Source organism: Mytilus trossulus, chromosome 1, assembly GCF_036588685.1.
Source record: "Mytilus trossulus isolate FHL-02 chromosome 1, PNRI_Mtr1.1.1.hap1, whole genome shotgun sequence".
In the NCBI taxonomy this organism is placed as follows: Eukaryota; Metazoa; Mollusca; class Bivalvia; order Mytilida; family Mytilidae; genus Mytilus; species Mytilus trossulus.
The window spans coordinates 102276895-102294936 of NC_086373.1; the positions used below are offsets into that span (position 1 = coordinate 102276895).

General features: G+C 32.6%; 3 protein-coding genes across 3 annotated transcripts in view; all 3 read right to left on the reverse strand.

Annotated features, from left to right (window-relative positions):
* Positions 1-18042, reverse strand: part of LOC134705443 (uncharacterized) — a 58739-nt gene that overhangs the window by 38762 nt on the left and 1935 nt on the right. The window lies entirely within an intron of this gene.
* LOC134705452 (uncharacterized) lies at positions 2956-4791 on the reverse strand. The gene is made up of 3 exons (XM_063564181.1): positions 4345-4791; positions 3512-3991; positions 2956-3345 (listed from the first exon to the last, which is right to left on the reverse strand). The coding sequence occupies exons 1-3, from the start codon at positions 4789-4791 to the stop codon at positions 2956-2958; spliced, it is 1317 nt and encodes a 438-aa protein (XP_063420251.1).
* LOC134705464 (uncharacterized) lies at positions 4842-7001 on the reverse strand. The gene is made up of 3 exons (XM_063564194.1): positions 6231-7001; positions 5398-5877; positions 4842-5231 (listed from the first exon to the last, which is right to left on the reverse strand). Exons 1-3 carry the CDS (start codon positions 6999-7001, stop codon positions 4842-4844), a joined length of 1641 nt encoding a protein of 546 aa, XP_063420264.1.

The following is an 18042-nucleotide window of genomic DNA, read 5'->3' on the forward strand; positions in this document are numbered from 1 at the left end:
TTATACAGAATTTTCTTATAATTTGCCAAAATGAAGATTTTACTATGCTTTTTTTCAAAAAAATAATACAAAGTATGGGTCACCGTGCTATTTTTCAAGCTGAAAATTGCCTAAATTTGGTTAGTTTGTTCATGAAAAAACACATAAGTCAGAATAAAAAAAAATTGTATGAATTTTGAAATAAATTGTGAAAAGACAGGTTTCATAATATGTTTTAAGAAAATAAAAAGAAAACATGGTGTCACTGAACTTGTTTTCTTGCCACAAGTAAAATTAAAAAAAAGCTCTATTAGCCCAGTATAAATTTTGTACTAAAGAGTTAGCTCCCCTTAAATTGCTCATTTGAAAAAAAAATGATTTGAAAATATTGATATTTGTTAAAATATTTTGAATAATACAATAAATGAACAAGTTTTCTTTATATAAATAAACAGACAGGTGACTATATAATATGTACACAGACACATATCTATTCTACAATGTGTCATCATAAAAGTTCCCATACAATATGTCAACCGACATGTTCCTATACAATATGTCAACAGACAAGTTCCTATACAATATGTCAGCCGACAAGTTCCTATACAATATGTCAACAGACAAGTTCCTAAACAATATTTCAACAGACAAATTTCTATACAATATGTCAACAAACAAGTTCCTATACAATATGTCGACCGACAAGTTTCTATACAATATGTCAATTAACAAGTTTTTAAACAATATGTCAACAGACAAGTTCCTATACAATATGTCAGCCGACAAGTTTTTATACAATATGTCAACCGACAAGTGTATATACAATATGTCAACCAACAAGTTTCTATACAATATGTCAACATACAAGTGCATATAATATATGTCAATATGCAAGTGCATCTACAATACATGTATGACAACAAGCATGTGTCAATTATACAATATGTCAACATACACGTGTTCATACAATATATCAGCATACGAGTTCCTATAAAATTTGTCAACATACAAGTGTCTATCACCTATGTCAACAGACGTGTCTATCTACTATGTCAACAGACATGTGTCTATGTACTATGTCAACAGACATGTGTCTATGTACTATGTCAACAGACATGTGTCTATATACTATGTCAACAGACATGTGTCTATCTACTATGTCAACAGACATGTGTCTATGTACTATGTCAACAGACATGTGTCTATCTACTATGTCAACAGACATGTGTCTATCTACTATGTCAACAGACATGTGTCTATGTACTATGTCAACAGACATGTGTCTATGTACTATGTCAACAGACATGTGTCTATATTCTATGTCAACAGACATGTGTCTATCTACTATGCCAACAGACATGTGTCTATCTACTATGTCAACAGACATGTGTCTATCTACTATGTCAACAGACATGTGTCTATGTACTATGTCAACAGACATGTGTCTATGTACTATGTCAACAGACATGTGTCTATCTGCTATGTCAACAGACATGTGTCTATCTACTATGTCAACAGGCATGTGTCTATCTACTATGTCAACAGACATGTGTTTATCTACTATGTCAACATTCACATGTTTCTATAATATATTTCTACAGTCATGTGATATATCTGTGTCACCAGACATAAGTCTATATATAATTTCAACAAACATGTCTACGCAATATGTCAACATACATGTGTGTATATAATATGTCCACATAAATGTGTTTATGCAATATGTCAACAAACATGTGTCTATATACTATGTCAAAATACATGTGTCTATCTACTATGTCAACAGACATGTGTCTATCTACTATGTCAACAGACATGTGTCTATCTACTATGTCATCAGACATGTGTCTATGTACTAAGTCAACAGACATGTGTCTATCTAATATTTCAACAGACATGTGTCTGTCTACTATGTCAACAGACATGTGTCTATCTACTATGTCAACATACATGTGTCTATCTACTATGTCAACAGACATGTGTATATGTACTATGTCAACAGACATGTGTCTATCTACTATGCCAACATTCACATGTGTCTATCTACTTTGTCAACAGACATGTGTCTATCTACTATGTCAACAGACATGTGTCTATCTAATATGTCAACAGACATGTGTCTGTCTACTATGTCAACAGACATGTGTCTATCTACTATGTCAACAGACATGTGTCTATGTACTATGTCAACAGACATGTGTCTATCTACTATGTCGTAAGACATGTGTCTATCTACTTTGTCAACAGACATGTGTCTATCTACTATGTCAACATATATGTGTCTATATACTATGTCAACAGACATGTGTCTATGTACTATGTCAACAGACATGTGTCTATCTACTATGTCAACAAACATGTGTCTATGTACTATGTCAACAGACATGTGTATATCTACTATGTCAACAGACATGTGTCTATCTACTATGTCAACAGACATGTGTCTATATACTATGTCAACAGACATGTGTCTATCTACTATGTCATCAGACATGTGTCTATCTACTATGTCAACAGACATGTGTCTATATACTATGTCAACAGACATGTGTCTATCTATTATGTCATCAGACATGTGTCTATGTACTATGTCAACAGACATGTGTCTATCTAATATTTCAACAGACATGTGTCTGTCTACTATGTCAACAGACATGTGTCTATCTACTTTGTCAACAGACATGTGTCTATCTACTATGTCAACAGACATGTGTCTATCTACTATGTCATCAGACATGTGTCTATGTACTATGTCAACAGACATGTGTCTATCTACTATGTCAACAGACATGTGTCTATCTACTATGTCATCAGACATGTGTCTATGTACTATGTCAACAGACATGTGTCTATCTAATATTTCAACAGACATGTGTCTGTCTACTATTTCAACAGACATGTGTCTATCTACTATGTCAACAGACATGTGTCTATGTACTATGTCAACAGACATGTGTCTATCTACTATGTCAACATTCACATGTGTCTATCTACTTTGTCAACATACATGTGTCTATCTACTATGTCAACAGACATGTGTCTATCTACTTTGTCAACAGACATGTGTCTATCTACTATGTCAACATATATGTGTCTATCTACTATGTCAACAGACATGTGTCTATCTACTATGTCAACAGACATGTGTCTATATACTATGTCAACAGACATGTGTCTATCTACTATGTCAACAGACATGTGTCTATCTACTATGCCAACAGACATGTGTCTATCTACTATGTCAACAGACATGTGTCTATCTACTATGACAACAGACATGTGTCTATCTACTTTGTCAACAGACATGTGTCTATGTACTATGTCAACAGACATGTGTCTATCTACTATGTCAACATTCACATGTTTCTATAATATATTTCTACAGTCATGTGATATATCTGTGTCACCAGACATAAATCTATATATAATTTCAACAAACATGTCTACGCAATATGTCAACATACATGTGTGTATATAATATGTCAACATAAATGTGTCTATGCAATATGTCAACAGACATGTGTCTATATACTATGTCATCAGACATGTGTCTATCTACTATGTCAACAGACATGTGTATATCTACTATGTCAACAGACATGTGTCTATCTACTATGTCAACAGACATGTGTCTATCTTCTATGTCAACAGACATGTGTCTATATACTATGTCCACAGACATGTGTCTATATACTATGTCAACAGACATGTGTCTATCTACTATGTCGACAGGCATGTGTCTATCTACTATGTCAACAGACATGTGTCTATATACTATGTCAACAGACATGTGTCTATCTACTATGTCAACAGACATGTGTCTATCTACTATGTCAACAGACATGTGTCTATCTACTATGTCAACAGACATGTGTCTATCTACTATGTCAACAGACATGTGTCTATCTACTATGTCAACAGACATGTTTCTATCTACTTTGTCAACAGACATGTATCTATGTACTATGTCAACATACATGTGTCTATCTACTATGTCAACATTCACATGTGTCTATAATATATGTCTACAGTCATGTTATATATCTGTGTCACCAGACATAAGTCTATATATAATTTCAACAAACATATGTCTACGCAATATGTCAACATACATTTGTGTATATAATATGTCAAAATAAATGTGTCTATGCAATATGTCAACAGACATGTGTCTATCTACTATGTCAACATTCACATGTTTCTATAATATATTTCTAGTCATGTGATATATCTGTGTCACCAGACATAAATCTATATATAATTTCAACAAACATGTCTACGCAATATGTCAACATACATGTGTGTATATAATATGTCAACATAAATGTGTCTATGCAATATGTCAACAGACATGTGTCTATATACTATGTCAACAGACATGTGTCTATCTACTATGTCAACAGACATGTGTCTATATACTATGTCAACAGACATGTGTCTATCTACTATGTCATCAGACATGTGTCTATCTACTATGTCAACAGACATGTGTCTATATACTATGTCAACAGACATGTGTCTATCTATTATGTCATCAGACATGTGTCTATGTACTATGTCAACAGACATGTGTCTATCTAATATTTCAACAGACATGTGTCTGTCTACTATGTCAACAGACATGTGTCTATCTACTTTGTCAACAGACATGTGTCTATCTACTATGTCAACAGACATGTGTCTATCTACTATGTCATCAGACATGTGTCTATGTACTATGTCAACAGACATGTGTCTATCTAATATTTCAACAGACATGTGTCTGTCTACTATTTCAACAGACATGTGTCTATCTACTATGTCAACAGACATGTGTCTATGTACTATGTCAACAGACATGTGTCTATTTACTATGTCAACATTCACATGTGTCTATCTACTTTGTCAACATACATGTGTCTATCTACTATGTCAACAGACATGTGTCTATCTACTTTGTCAACAGACATGTGTCTATCTACTATGTCAACATATATGTGTCTATCTACTATGTCAACAGACATGTGTCTATCTACTATGTCAACAGACATGTGTCTATATACTATGTCAACAGACATGTGTCTATCTACTATGTCAACAGACATGTGTCTATCTACTATGCCAACAGACATGTGTCTATCTACTATGTCAACAGGCATGTGTCTATCTACTATGACAACAGACATGTGTCTATCTACTTTGTCAACAGACATGTGTCTATGTACTATGTCAACAGACATGTGTCTATCTACTATGTCAACATTCACATGTTTCTATAATATATTTCTACAGTCATGTGATATATCTGTGTCACCAGACATAAATCTATATATAATTTCAACAAACATGTCTACGCAATATGTCAACATACATGTGTGTATATAATATGTCAACATAAATGTGTCTATGCAATATGTCAACAGACATGTGTCTATATACTATGTCATCAGACATGTGTCTATCTACTATGTCAACAGACATGTGTATATCTACTATGTCAACAGACATGTGTCTATCTACTATGTCAACAGACATGTGTCTATCTTCTATGTCAACAGACATGTGTCTATATACTATGTCCACAGACATGTGTCTATATACTATGTCAACAGACATGTGTCTATCTACTATGTCGACAGGCATGTGTCTATCTACTATGTCAACAGACATGTGTCTATATACTATGTCAACAGACATGTGTCTATCTACTATGTCAACAGACATGTGTCTATCTACTATGTCAACAGACATGTGTCTATCTACTATGTCAACAGACATGTGTCTATCTACTATGTCAACAGACATGTGTCTATCTACTATGTCAACAGACATGTGTCTATCTACTTTGTCAACAGACATGTATCTATGTACTATGTCAACATACATGTGTCTATCTACTATGTCAACATTCACATGTGTCTATAATATATGTCTACAGTCATGTTATATATCTGTGTCACCAGACATAAGTCTATATATAATTTCAACAAACATATGTCTACGCAATATGTCAACATACATTTGTGTATATAATATGTCAAAATAAATGTGTCTATGCAATATGTCAACAGACATGTGTCTATCTACTATGTCAACATTCACATGTTTCTATAATATATTTCTAGTCATGTGATATATCTGTGTCACCAGACATAAATCTATATATAATTTCAACAAACATGTCTACGCAATATGTCAACATACATGTGTGTATATAATATGTCAACATAAATGTGTCTATGCAATATGTCAACAGACATGTGTCTATATACTATGTCAACAGACATGTGTCTATCTACTATGTCAACAGACATGTGTCTATCTACTATGTCAACAGACATGTGTCTATCTACTATGTCAACAGACATGTGTCTATCTACTATGTCAACAGACATGTGTCTATCTACTATGTCAACAGACATGTGTCTATCTACTATGTCAACAGACATGTGTCTATCTACTATGTCAACAGACATGTGTCTATCTACTATGTCAACAGACATGTGTCTATCTACTATGTCAACAGACATGTGTCTATATACTATGTCAACAGACATGTGTCTATCTACTATGTCAACAGACATGTGTCTATCTACTATGCCAACAGACATGTGTCTATCACCTATGTCAACAGACATGTGTCTATGTACTATGTCAACAGACATGTGTCTATGTACTATGTCAACAGACATGTGTCTATATACTATGCCAACATACATGTGTCTATCACCTATGTCAACAGACATGTGTCTATCTACTATGTCAACAGACATTTGTCTATGAACTATGTCAACAGACATGTGTCTATCTACTATGTCAAGAGACATGTGTCTATCTACTATGTCAACAGACATTTGTCTATGAACTATGTCAACAGACATGTGTCTATCTACTATGTCAACAGACATGTGTCTATCTACTATGTCAACAAACATGTGTCTATCTACTATGCCAACAGACATGTGTCTATCTACTATGTCAACAAACATGTGTCTATCTACTATGTCAACAGACATTTGTCTATGAACTGTGTCAATAGACATATGTGTTTATCACCTATGTCAACAGACATGTGTCTATCTACTATGTCAACAGACATGTGTCTATCTATTATGTCAACAGACATTTGTCTATTTACTATGTCAATAGACATATGTGTTTATGATATGGTAAAAGACAGATTATTGTACAAGATGTCAACTTGAACCTCTTAATATCTCGAGACTATAATATTTTCGAGTAAATTACACAGCTCATAAAAGATATCGAGAACCGTTCTGTTATTGGCAAATTGTTCAGATATTCATTTAAACGAATCCATTTAGACAAACTGGATCATGGTGAAACAGGCGAGAATACATTGCTATGTGAAATCCCTTCAAATGTTATATAATTTAAATCTGTCTTGCTAGAGACAAATATTTCGGCTACTTAGACCAAATATCTTAGTAGTATTAGACATTTCGACCACTTAGACCGACATTGTATATTTCAATATGTTTCCCCTAACACGTCAGATCGGCTATAAGAGCTTATCTACAGTTTTACGTCGTTTTATATTTAATGAAGCACTATCAACTTTTTGCACTCACGACGAGTACAAGCGTATAATTAGTAATACTATATACCTGTGTAAGAATTAGAATGCATTGATAAATCAAAATATGGTTAACTAGTTAGTTTACTGTGTAAATCACCTGTTAGATAGTAATATTATATAAATATATGCATGGTTTAATGTAGTAAATTATTTAATTCTGCACAAAGGCCTTAAGATTTAAAGCATAGTTCACGAAACACATCACATACATGACATCAATTAGCATGCAAATGTAAATATATATGAACTTCTAATTCAAATAATGATTCCTATTAACTTTTTCCACAAAAAAAAAAGAATATTCTGACTTAAATAACATATAGATGTTTATATGAGAGTCCTATTTAATAGGAGCGAAATTGAAAATCGAAGTTGCAGTACAATTCACTTTCATATTGAACATAAATTACTATTTATATAAAAGTGCGCATATAGGTCCATTCATTTTTTAATTGTAATAATTTAATATCTAAGCAATTTATAGTTTATTTTAGGTTGTTACAGTATTTGAAATATAAAATGTCGGTATGAGCAATTTTGAAATTCGGCCAACATGAAAAATGAAGGTTGCAGAAACCGTGCGATGACCCTCAAAGTACCCGAATTTAAAACCCCGCCCTCAACCATCAACCTCAAATGTTAATAATTATAAAGGTCTGAATACACATGCCAATAAGATGGAGAACAGCCGTACAAGTTCGTCAAAATAAAGACTGAATTTTATATTTGTCATGTTTTTATACTAAACGAATTTATTAATTCCCGACAAAAAAACTCTCCAAAAATCTTGTTCTATATACTGGTACACCTGTTTTATACTAGTAGACATTTAATGAATAAACATTATTTTAAAGATTGTAAAATGTTTATATGTTTCCTTAATCGATTTAATGACGCTACAATGCAACATCGTCATATTAGATTATTGGAATTAACAGCAAAGTGGTCTTCGAAATCAATGATTTATAATCGACTCTTGAGTCCTATATGACACCACCGTATGTGTTCCCCGATATCAAGTTATATATATGTAAGGAGATGTGGAATGAGTGTCAAAGAAATAACTCACCACTACATCAAATAATACTTTGGTTTAGACTGTTACTGTAAATACTGTCATGACTGTGTAAAATAAAACATAAAAGGAACATGATGTACATGTATTGCCTTAAATTGCATTGATATTTTTGAATTTTTTAGTAGAAAAGCAATCACTGGCAAAATCGATAGAATCATTAGAATAATACATATTTAGAAACGTCGCATGATACTGGTGTCACCTAACGTTACACACTCGAAGACGTAAGACAAAATAAAAACGTTGGAATGCATGTTGTTCAGATGGCTTTTTACAATAAATTTTAAAGGATTGATTTTTTTTTCCTAAGAAGGATTTTTTTTCTTAGATAAAAGATGTTAAGCTTTAGTTTTATTAACAAATTAAAAATAAAAAAGTAACTTGAATTAAAACCATTTAATTATATACATTTTAATTATAAGGGCAATCGATTTCTTTTTTTTTTCATGGATAAACTATGCACTATTGGAAGAACTTAATAAATGAACTACTTAAATCTATTTAAAAGCTTTCTTACCTTTTTGGCAATGAGGGTTTAATGAAATGAATTAAACGACTGTTTAATATCAATGAGTTTTATTTGAAATCAATATGGATTCCGAAGAAACCCATCTGTTAAAGCCAAAAATCAAAACGAGTTGTCTTTAATTTCCAAAGAATATCGGATATCTTTGATGTAAGGGGATTCTGTGTCGACCTAGAAACAATTATAGATACTATAGGTGTGATTTATATCTCTTGTGTCACCAAATGCAATATGTGCTTAGTCAAATTGTTCTTTGTGTATTACAGTCATGAAATTTTATCCTCATAGTAAAAAAATTACACAAATTTACACTTTACTTTTTGAGGATAGATGAAAAAAGTTTGTCTGTGTCCCACTTATATATTTGAAGTTCACAGATTCAGATTCAATATTTTATTACAATAGCACATCTCAATTTCAATTTTAAGATGTCAATTTCGGTCGTGTACTTATCAATTTACAGTATAGGTAATTAATAACAGGAATATATATTTAGTACATCGTACATCTGTATTATATATCGTATACAGATACGGTATAAATGGTAAGTGTTTTCACTGACGTAGGTTAATACTGAAACGTATAGCCTACATTTTTGGTAAAGTATCCCCTTATCAAACGAATTGTTTCAAAGGTTAATAACCTTCGGACGTATTCACCAATTCAGATATAGGTGAATTAAAGACATACATGTTTGTATCACACAAGTTAAGCTAATGTAATTGTTTTCTATAAGTGGTTACAAATCTAATGTTGGTGGTTACCTCAAAGACAGCCAGTACACAACCTAAAAGAGGTTTCACTAAAAACCAAATAGTTTTTATACCGGATAGTAAAAATGGGCTAAACGCATAAACACAAAGTTTGTAAAACTATCTTAACATATAGGCAACATCTATCTAATTTTGATTTTATCATTGTATATATTTAAATTTGCAATAGAATTTAAATGTTTTTGTGAGTTAAATTTCAAAATATCAAATATAAACCAAGTACGGAATTTAACCCAGCATTAAAGACCGAAGTTTTCGACCAAACTAAAAATTACATACTCTCCGTCTCGTCCAAATGTACGGACAATTTATTGTTAGTTAACCAATCATATCATGACTCCAGCATTCTGTACAATTTACGCGAGATGACCCCAGTGTGACATAGGTTGCTGGGTTGCGTCTGAAGTACCTATGTTTAATTTATCTCTTCTTTTTCAGTTGATAAGGGTCAATCCTTGGTAATAATTCATTGGCTTCATCAATACAATAGAATTAACTTCAGTGAACTCACGTATGCATAGGTTAGTACCTTGATATTGATAAATGATGACCCGAGTAGAATAATTTATCACAAGAGTTTATAAGTAATATCTACAACTATTCGTGCAACAACCTTCATCTGCTTAGCAAAAACTAAATTGAATAAAAGGACAAGGCACATATATGCTTATAGTAAAGACCTTTACCGAAATCTGCATTCAATTTGATAACTTAGCCACGAACACCTCTTTGGTACGGGTCTTATTTTCGAACGACACACGTCTGAATCACCATGTGTCTTGATCGAGTTAAAATTTTATATCTCTTATGAGTGCAAATATCAAATTTAAAGACAAAACCCTTGTGATTTTATAAAGAAAGCATTCCTGTGTTATTTAATGACAAATATCGGTTTACATTCGAATATAACTGAATAATTTATGAAGACCTTAATAGATCTTCATCAACCGATATAATATACATGAATTTATAAAATATCTTTTTCTCAGTCTCTTTCAAAACAAAGGAAATTGTATATGTATAATAAATTATATAAGTGAATGTGTAAGATGTCAATTGTAAAATTCAATCATAAAATTCAATCGTTCTGATCAATTGCAACATATCTTTATATGTTCATCTAATTTTAGAAATAACGCGAATGAGCAGTCTGCAAAGATCGTTAGTAAACATGTTTATTGTCTTGTCATAACCCGAAAAGGAACACTAAATATTACTCTAAAATAACGAAGAAGGAGAATTGTATGTTGCAAATTAATGGTCACAAAGGACAAAAACACTTTAAGTCAAACAACCTGCACATCTTTCTTTCTCTAAGTCAGTAGGTTTCTTGTTCAAGTTTTTAAGAACATGTTCGAGACAAAAGCATTTTATCCGTTTTACCGGAAATCAAAGAACTGGCTTGCTGTTAACTCGGATTGTTCAACGATATGCTGGCAGGCGAGTTAATGATATGGACTGAAATCTCGTCAAATACGATAAGCAGCAAGATTCAGTGATGTTTAATTTAATTACAGTGTTAAAAAGGAAAAGCGAAAGATACCAGAGAGGCATTCAAACGCATAAGTTAAATATTGTTAAATAGTACAGTTATTTTCAAGACGATGTAAAATGATAAATGCTATCAATAAATTATTTGGTAGGGTAAGTCTGTCGAATCAGCAGACAGCAGGACAATTTAATTCCTTCACATACATAACTAGAATTACAAAGTGTAAGATGTCAATTGTTAAACAAAATTCAAATGGTATACTCACTAAACATTAGATCAATCAGTAGTTTTATAGTAAGATTTTAAGATTCAGCATCTAGTTTGAAAAGTACAAATATACATGTAGCTGCACTGACAGGTTGGTGTTTAATCAGATGATTTCCAGTAAAACATAGGATTTTAAGTCCACAAGTACCTGTAGTACTTAGTTATGCTTAATAGATTGTTAACATAATATGAACTTATTTTGCGCATTAAATTACTGGCTAACTGGCTAATTTGCTGCGTATCAAATTTCGATATATAACACTCAGAGCAAATATGACCAAACATAATAACATATAATCGATTCTCGAATATAATTTTTTTTTATTTAGATGCGTATAATCAGTTACACTGAAACGCATGTGGTAGATTTAATTGCGTAGCAGTTGACATGTGTTATCATGCACGACAAAAACCCTGTCAGAATGATTACCAATCTATTTGGAACCCTTTCGGCCTTCATCTTCCCTAACACCACATTCGTCCGTAACATGCATGAAATATTTGCCACCGGACGTTAAGAAAACAGCATTCAATCAATCCCTTACACCACAAAATGAGCTAATCTTCCGCGCATGTTTTATAATCGTTCCGTAAGTGTTCCGCAAAATTCAAGTTATATTTAGTGATGGGAAAACGATAGTAATCACTTCACCATAAGAGACAATACTATTATCATTTTATGAATTTACTTCTTCATAAAACAAAAAATCCAAGCGTGAAAAACAAGAAATTTATGTGTGGTAGTCGTGCTCTTTGTCATTCTGTTCAAAAATTGAAAGAACGACCATATTCCTATTCAGTTGTTTCCATAGCAACCTTTATTTAAGAAGCATATTTGAAGAGATAAAAATCATACTTCTGCATTTAATCCCAGCGTACCAAAGTTGAACTTCTTCACACGAGTGTGTACGCAAAAGGGCAAGATAACGCTAGGGAAATTAAATTCTACTTTGTTCCTTGAACTGTTACGTGGTATAGTTTAGTTTAAACATATTTATCTATAGTGGATTGGGAAACAAGTTTTGCAACTTATATTAATCCCTTTCCACTTTGCGGGTGCGAGTGCTGCCTTGTAGCGGCATTAGCCTACTCTTTTTCGAAATCTACAAGGGTGTCTTTAACGTGCAAGATATATGGCTCTCTCTTAACACGGGTCAGCCATTTATCGTCTCCGTCCGACGGACTATCATCGTTTCCTCAAGACCATACTCGCAAATGGTGTCAATGGAGAGCCGAAAATTGAGTTCCTGAAATTTTCATCCCAAACGGGAATCGAACCAGGAACCTTTGTGTTAGTAGTCCGATGCATTAACCACTACACCACGGCTCTCTATACGTGGTATAATCAAAACGGTTTCGAGTTTTTTGAGTCTGAGATTGAAGTAAAACTACTTCGAGATTTATGGAAGTAGTTAAAATACGATAGCAAACTTTTGAATACCGTAAAGGTTATTTTCGTTAAAATGCTGTCACGAACAACGCGAACATAGAACCGGAATTCATAATTTCGACTTACAACGCGGACATAGAAACAGAATTAAGAATTTCAACTTTTAACGCGGACACAGAACCAGAATTAAGAATTTCAAGTTACAACGCGGACATAGAACCAGAATTAAGAATTCCAAGTTACAACGCGGACATAGAAACATAATTAAGAATACCAACTAACAACGGGGACATAGAACCAGAATTAAGAATTTCAACTTACAACGGGGACATAGAACAAGAATTAAGAATTTCAACTTACAATACTCATTTGTCTTACGTTCGTTTAAAAACAAAAGAGTTGAAGAGGGCTTCGAAAAGTGGCCCAGTAAATGTCTACTAGCGAGTTAAACGATATTGGCTGTGATTGTAGTTTATTTTCCTGTCGAGATGTGTTTATTTTCCACTCCATGTTGTTTGACTTTTGACTGTTTACAGTGTCAATGGAGGTATCAATAACGCTTTTGTACATAGATTCCTATTGACCACACGTTTATATGGAATGTGAGATCAACAAACGGTCAACAAAAATAATAATAGACCATTTCACGATCAATTATGCAATAGTTCTAGTGATATAAGTGTTCGCCAGAGAACTCCTGTTTCATTAATGTAATTATTGATAACATTGTCCACGTCAAACTTAAACTGACCTTCAACTCTGTGTTGTAAACATAAGACGATAAGCAGGAGCTAATCTAAGTAATAAAAACCACAGGTGCCACAGGTGAAATGAATTTATATTTCCAAAACTTTTCAAATCGTGATTTTGTTATATCAACATCATCATAAACCAGGATTTTTCAATTAATAATTGTATTGATGTTCAGATAAAACTCAGCGACGTTACATATTACAAGAACGAATGACTATTTACATGTACATGGCCGTAAAAAATACATAATATCCTAAATTATTTAAAAAATAGGGAATAGGCTATTTTCCCGAGGTCCATGAAGAGAAAATTAGATGAGGTTGTATTTTGATGATTCGCAGTAAATGTCGATGTAAGATATATTTTAGAAAGCTTGTATCTTGCCTCTATAAACATATGCTAAGTATGGCATTTTACATACCTAGACTTGCCTCTATAAACATATGCTAAGTATGGCATTTTACATACCTAGACTTGCCTCTATAAACATATGCTTAGTATGGCATTTTACATACCTAGACTTGCCTCTATAAACATATGCTTAGTATGGCATTTTACATACCTAGACTTGCCTCTATAAACATATGCTTAGTATGGCATTTTACATACCTAGACTTGCCTCTATAAACATATGCTTAGTATGGCATTTTACATACCTAGACTTGCCTCTATAAACATATGCTTAGTATGGCATTTTACATACCTAGACTTGCCTCTATAAACATATGCTTAGTATGGCATTTTACATACCTAGACTTGCCTCTATAAACATATGCTTAGTATATGGCATTTTACATACCTAGACTTGCCTCTATAAACATATGCTTAGTATATGGCATTTTACATACCTAGACTTGCCTCTATAAACATATGCTTAGTATGGCATTTTACATACCTAGACTTGCCTCTATAAACATATGCTTAGTATGGCATTTTACATACCTAGACTTGCCTCTATAAACATATGCTTAGTATGGCATTTTACATACCTAGACTTGCTTCTATAAACATATGCTTAGTATGGCATTTTACATACCTAGACTTGCCTCTATAAACATATGCTTAGTATGGCATTTTACAAACCTAGACTTGCCTCTATAAACATATGCTTAGTATGGCATTTTACATACCTAGACTTGCCTTTATAAACATATGCTTAGTATGGCATTTTACATACCTAGACTTGCCTCTATAAACATATGCTTAGTATGGCATTTTACATACCTAGACTTGCCTCTATAAACATATGCTTAGTATGGCATTTTACATACCTAGACTTGCCTCTATAAACATATGCTTAGTATGGCATTTTACATACCTAGACTTGCCTCTATAAACATATGCTTAGTATGGCATTTTACATACCTAGACTTGCCTCTATGAACATATGCTTAGTATGGCATTTTACATACCTAGACTTGCCTCTATGAACATATGCTTAGTATGGCATTTTACATACCTAGACTTGCCTCTATAAACATATGCTTAGTATGGCATTTTACATACCTAGACTTGCCTCTATAAACATATGCTTAGTATGGCATTTTACATACCTAGACTTGCCTCTATAAACATATGCTTAGTATGACATTTTACATACCTAGACTTGCCTCTATAAACATATGCTTAGTATGACATTTTACATACCTAGACTTGCCTCTATAAACATATGCTAAGTATGGCATTTTACATACCTAGACTTGCCTCTATAAACATATGCTGTAGTATGACATTTTACATACCTAGACTTGCCTCTATAAACATATGCTGTAGTATGGCATTTTACATACCTAGACTTGCCTCTATAAACATAAGCTGTAGTATGGCATTTTACATACCTAGACTTGCCTCTATAAACATATGCTTAGTTTGGCATTTTACATACCTAGACTTGCCTCTATAAACATATGCTTAGTATGGCATTTTACATACCTAGACTTGCCTCTATAAACATATGCTTAGTATGGCATTTTACATACCTAGACTTGCCTCTATAAACATATGCTTAGTATGGCATTTTACATACCTAGACTTGCCTCTATAAACATATGCTTAGTATGGCATTTTACATACCTAGACTTGCCTCTATAAACATATGCTTAGTATGGCATTTTACATACCTAGACATTTTACATACCTAGACATTTTACATACCTAGACAGTGATTTCAACAGACGTTTGAGATGTTTTACATAAGAATAGGGCAAGTTAAACTTCTGTCTTGTCAACAGTTTTCTCTATTAACACTTTCCTTTCTATGACCTTTTCTGACTTTTCATTTTGTCATTAAATGATCACATTTTAATTATTTTAATTAACAAATACCGTTATTGTCTTCGATAATGTAAGCTTCAAATTTAAAGACTTATAAATAATGACGAAATATATCCAAGTTCGAACAATCAGCTGACTAATTTCAAAACTATCAATCCCATCATTAATATTCATAATCATATTCATGGACAGTAAATGGTAAAAGAATTATTATCAAGTAATTTCAAGCTTATAATACAGAAACGATTTTCTGTGAAAAATTTACTACCATGACTAGGCTTTAATAGAACTGTAATTATGTTAATGGTGTCCAGCTAAATGCTGACATTTGAAATAATAACGGACACATAGACAACTGCCTTCCGTGTTAAAATATCTAATTTGTATCTCACTTTTGACCTTCAAGATGCTTATGGAGAATAACTGATTTAATTTCAAATTCAATAATTCATAAAGTATACTAGGTATCCAGCAATGCTTTTAAACTATAAATAATCGTATGAAAGCTAGGATAAATGTCAGTTTTATATCTATTCCAGTTTAAACTGACATCAATGCGGATAGAAACATTGAGATATATTACATGACCATGATCTGAAACATTATTTTTGGTTACATTACTTCTGCCCGTGACAATCGTAAGAAAAACTCCGTGAATGGGGCATTAGTCTTTAAAAGTACGATTCAGGGCAACACCATAGCACAGTTCCTTTATTACGTCAAATTGATTTTACGAAAATTTACTTGAAAAGAAACATTGCTTAACAAAAATTATGATCAATATTCAAATTTTGCAGGTTTTATCTCTTTTTAAAAAAAAAATCTTTTGACGAGAAAAAGCCAGCAACAATTCCACAACAATACCAAGTTACGACCTTACCTTTTATTTATTTAAGCCCCTGTCTGTGTACGGAGGTATTTGTGTTACCCTTTATCACGTCTATCAGAAATGATCATGAATCATTTATAGAAAAATTTAGGAATTTTTATGGTAAAGTTCTTATATAAAGCACCTAAATGTGCAAATCGAGATAAATATAGACATATTGAATATCAAATATTTTTGAAACTTCATTGTGTTAATAGGTTAATGTAAACAATTCTTGCATCTTAAAATAAGTTCACAACGAGTGATATGTTCACAACTTCACATGACATAGAGGTGTACACATCATCCGTATTTTCTATAATGGATAGTGGCATTTTCACAACTTGGTGTGAAACAGATGTATGCTATCACCGGTGCTTCCTTTAAAATCCAATGTAGGGTGGTGTTTAATTAAAATTCCAGTGATTCATTATGACATATAAGTCTTGGTGAATAAATATTAACTGCTTTTAGTTAGGGAGCTACCATTTGATTTTTATGGGGAGGCTAGGATGAAATTTGAAAAAAAAAGCAGGACAGGAGTTTTGAGTAAAAAAAAAGGCAGGATGAGGCACTAGCAAAAAAAAAAAGGCAGGATGACAATTTGTGTAAAAAAAGTCAGGATAAACTAAAAAAAAAAAAAAGCAGGACCGGATAGAGTGAAAAATAAAAAGGCAGGACAGAGATTTCAACTAAAAAAGAATGCAGGACAAAATTTTTCATCCTAGTGACATATATTACATGCCTCGTTTCGTCAATTTCAAAACCTATCTCTAAATACAGTATGCGATCGAATTTTGTTATTAAAAATCTAGATTGTAAATAAATGGACTGAGAGCCTGCATTGTAAACTTGTTAAGACAGTGATGTCTAATAATGTCACTTCAAGGCTATCACGTAGTCGTCACTGTTTTATATATAACACTTACTGTATATATACTAAAGATCTGTAAAAACAGTGAAAGTGCTTACATATATATATATATTATTTTACAATCGCCAATGGCAGTCAGCAGGGTTTAAGAACATTAGTTGTTCGACCTGTTAGTCAAATGCGTTTTGT